General features: G+C 43.3%; 1 protein-coding gene across 5 annotated transcripts in view; it reads right to left on the bottom strand.

Moving 5' to 3' along the window:
* LOC113216128 (inactive dipeptidyl peptidase 10) overlaps positions 1-3,315 on the bottom strand; it is a 93,975-nt gene that overhangs the window by 31,372 nt on the left and 59,288 nt on the right. For 2 of the 5 annotated variants that reach the window (XM_052269352.1, XM_052269351.1), the window contains exon 3: positions 107-223. The exons of 2 other annotated variants lie outside the window; for them this stretch is intronic. In XM_052269352.1, coding sequence (XP_052125312.1) covers positions 107-223 — 117 coding nt within the window. The remainder of the gene's footprint in view (positions 1-106; positions 224-3,315) is intronic. One more of the 5 variants, XM_052269353.1, reaches the window with a different exon arrangement.

Genomic DNA, 3,315 nt, shown 5'->3' with positions numbered 1-3,315 from the left:
CCCCCCCCCCCAATCTACGGGGTTGCGAAGTTCGGGTTAAACGTTCCAGAGCACTGGGTGGGTCTGCGCTAGCGCCCGGCTCGGCTTATACAAGACATCGACCCACGTTTATCTTTTTCCGCACAGATTGCAAAGGGCCAGTGGCGTCAGGCTGTGGCTCGGCCGAGCGCCGCAGTGTGGATGAAGTGGACTCCTGGTGATGAAGGCGCACCTCGGGTTCATCCTGCAACAGGTGGCAAAAAGCAAACAAAAAGAGTGTTCAGCCTCGTTGCAACGTAACCTGTGCAGTAGGTGACAAAGGTGCTGAAAAAAAATAACGCCACTGACACTTTGGCGTGGACGCGGAAGCAACCTATGTTGAGTTAAATAACTCGTGCGTACGGTTTTTCTGTCTCCAGTCGTTGTCAAAAGTCAGAACGTGCAGGTAGGCAGGTAAGTAGACCGCTAAATGCAGGTGGTATCATAGCGGAATTTGCCTCCGTGTTACTCTTGGTTTCTTTTCGCAATTTTATTTCTTTGTGAAGCGCAGCGCCAATCATTACTACTAGTGTCTTAGATCCTAAAACAAAAATTAAGTTTAATTGGCAGTTTTCGCCTTAATAGAGTCCTGTTCGATTCTCTATCGAGTACCGCGATAACACTGCTAAAACAACAGCATGTATGTGCACTCCAGTTGGTACCAGAGCGAAGAGAGAGAGAGAGAGAGAGAGATATTTGATATTTGATATTTATTAAGTAAATAGTACATAAGACTAAACAGTCTTTTTGGTGTACATCATTAGATGGCTTTTCTAGTAGCGTTCAGATAGCAGAATATAAAAATACAGTACAGTAGGTACCGGTTTACAGGATATACATAAGTGACAAATGTAAAGAAAATCAATTGTGCAAAACATTGGTGCGTAGGTAAACAGCAGTTTTATGTTTAAAGGAGTTAACAGATTTACAATTCAAGATGTTGCTGGGTAGCTGGTTCCAGCATATTACCGCCGATATCCAGAAACATGCTCTTTTTTTGTCAGTGAAGTGGGGTGGCACCCGAAGATGGTGCTCTCGATCTCTAAGGCATCGATCGTGGATATCGCGGACAAAGGTAAATTTTAGGTACAGGTATACAGGCGTTTTATACGTCAAAATCTTTTTTAACAGACACAGTGCTTGAAAGTTCCTTCTCTGAACAATTGGCAGCCATCCAAGATTTGTTATAGTTGCAGATATATGAGCATCGCGCGGTAGATCAAAAATGAAGCGCGCACAAGCGTTTTGAACGCGTTGTAGCCGCTCGCAGGACTTTACAAGCATATCAAATGAGACAATAAGACCGTAGTCCATAATTGGAAAAATCAAACTTTCAACCAATCGCTTGCGAATGGCTCTCGGTAGAGCATCTTTGTGCTTTTTAAGACCATGCAGGGCTGCTAAACTCTTGTTGCATGCAATGGTTGCGGCTCTTTCCCAAGTTAGATGACAGTCGATATTTAGGCCTAAGTTATTAACATTCTCAAGATAAGGTAGTGGTACATTGTTAACAATTATATTTGGCTTAGCGTCAGGTAGTTTGCTCATGATTTTACTGTTGGCAATCAAAATCACCTGGGTTTTATTACCATTTATGGACAGGTTATGTCCTGTGGCGAAATCAGCCAGTGCCTGAGCCTCTCGGTTCACTAGGTCAACCACTGAGGGAAGATTTTCGGGCAGAAAAGATGTATAATGTTGGAGATCGTCGGCGTAAAGGTGAAAACAAGTTTTAGTAAATACATTGCATATATCATTTACGTAAAGGGAATACAGTAATGGTCCTAGCACAGATCCTTGTGGAACGCCAAAGAAAATTTGAAGGAGAGAGGAAGTCTCCACTCCTGTATTTACAAATTGCTCGCGGCCTGTCAGGTACGACTTCATCCAATCAAGTGCGGGCCCAGAGAGCCCAAGCTGGCGTAGTTTGGCAATAAGAAGCTCGTGGTGGACAGAAGGAAAAGCGTTACTGAAATCGTACAACACTAGCAATGAAGCTTTGCGTTCGCCTATGGCCTCCCTAATGTCCCCAATGACCTTGAGAAGCGCCGTAGCTGTGCTATGTCCAGCTTTGAAACCCGATTGGAGTGGGTGAAATAGATTGTTTGCCGTCATGAAAGACGTTAGCTGAGCATGTACAATTTTTTCTAAGACCTTACCTAAAATACACAGCAGGCTTATTGGTCGAAAATCTTTTGGAATAGATGCACATGATTTCTTAGGTATAGGCTTAATTCTAGCGATCTTCCACAGGGCAGGAAAACATCCAGATTGCAGTGAGAAATTGAACAGATGAAGAATGGCAGGTGCTAATTCAATGATACAGGACTTCAGCATTTTGATGGAAATGTTGTCGACACCCATTGCGTTTGATGTGATAGATTGGACAGCTTTAAACAAATCAGTGAAGGTGACATCAGCAAAATAAAATGATTCACAGGTTACAGGTTGCATATCTTCATAGTGTTTGATCATATTGTTTACAGCTTCCTTATCAATACATGTGACAGACGAGTAGTGAATGTTTAAGTCGTCCGCAGGCGGAAAAACACTTGTTGGTGGGGTTGGTGTGACACTGAGGTTTCTTAATGAATGCCAAAGCTCTTTAGAGGACTTGGTGTTATTGAAAATTGAATGGGCGTACCGAATTTTGGCATCCCTCCTTGTTCTGTTTGCCTGGTTACGCAGATATTTAAACTTATCTGAGTCGGTTTTAAGTCCAGACCGGCGATACTTCTTGTAGGCACAATCGCGCCTCTTGCAGAGACTTAGTAGTTCAGGTGTTACCCAGGGTTGGGGCTGGTGTTTCAGAGTGTATGATTTGAATGGGGCGTGTTTGTTGTATATACCCAGCAGAGTGTCATTAAATATAGCGACCTTGTCGTCTATGTTTGTACATGGAAACATTTTCTCCCACGGTGCAGCTATTATATCATTTTTGAATGCTTCCTCATTGAACTTAGAGAAGTCCCGCCGTGTTATACAAGTTTTTTTGAATTTTGGCACTGACAAGTTATAAGTGGCATACAGTAGGTCATGCGCGGAGAGCCCACAGACCGGAAGCTGGACAAAATCAACAAGTTTGTCATGGCACGTTGAGGCAATCATGTCAAGTGATGAGTTAACAGACTTGGTGTGGTAAGTTGGGCCGAAAGGCACCCTGATTAAGTTACACACTTCAATTAAATGGTTCACAGCATTTGAATCAGAGATGTCACAGGGCTTGTCACTTCCGAAGTGCGCATTTACATCACCAGTTTAGAGAGAGAGAGAGAGAGAGAGAGAGAGAGAGAGAGA

Source organism: Frankliniella occidentalis, unplaced genomic scaffold (genome assembly GCF_000697945.3).
Source record: "Frankliniella occidentalis isolate FOCC.00 unplaced genomic scaffold, Focc_3.1 Scaffold90, whole genome shotgun sequence".
Taxonomy (NCBI): domain Eukaryota; kingdom Metazoa; phylum Arthropoda; class Insecta; order Thysanoptera; family Thripidae; genus Frankliniella; species Frankliniella occidentalis.
Note: the sequence above shows the minus strand (reverse complement) of the source record. Positions and strands in the feature narration are given on the sequence as shown.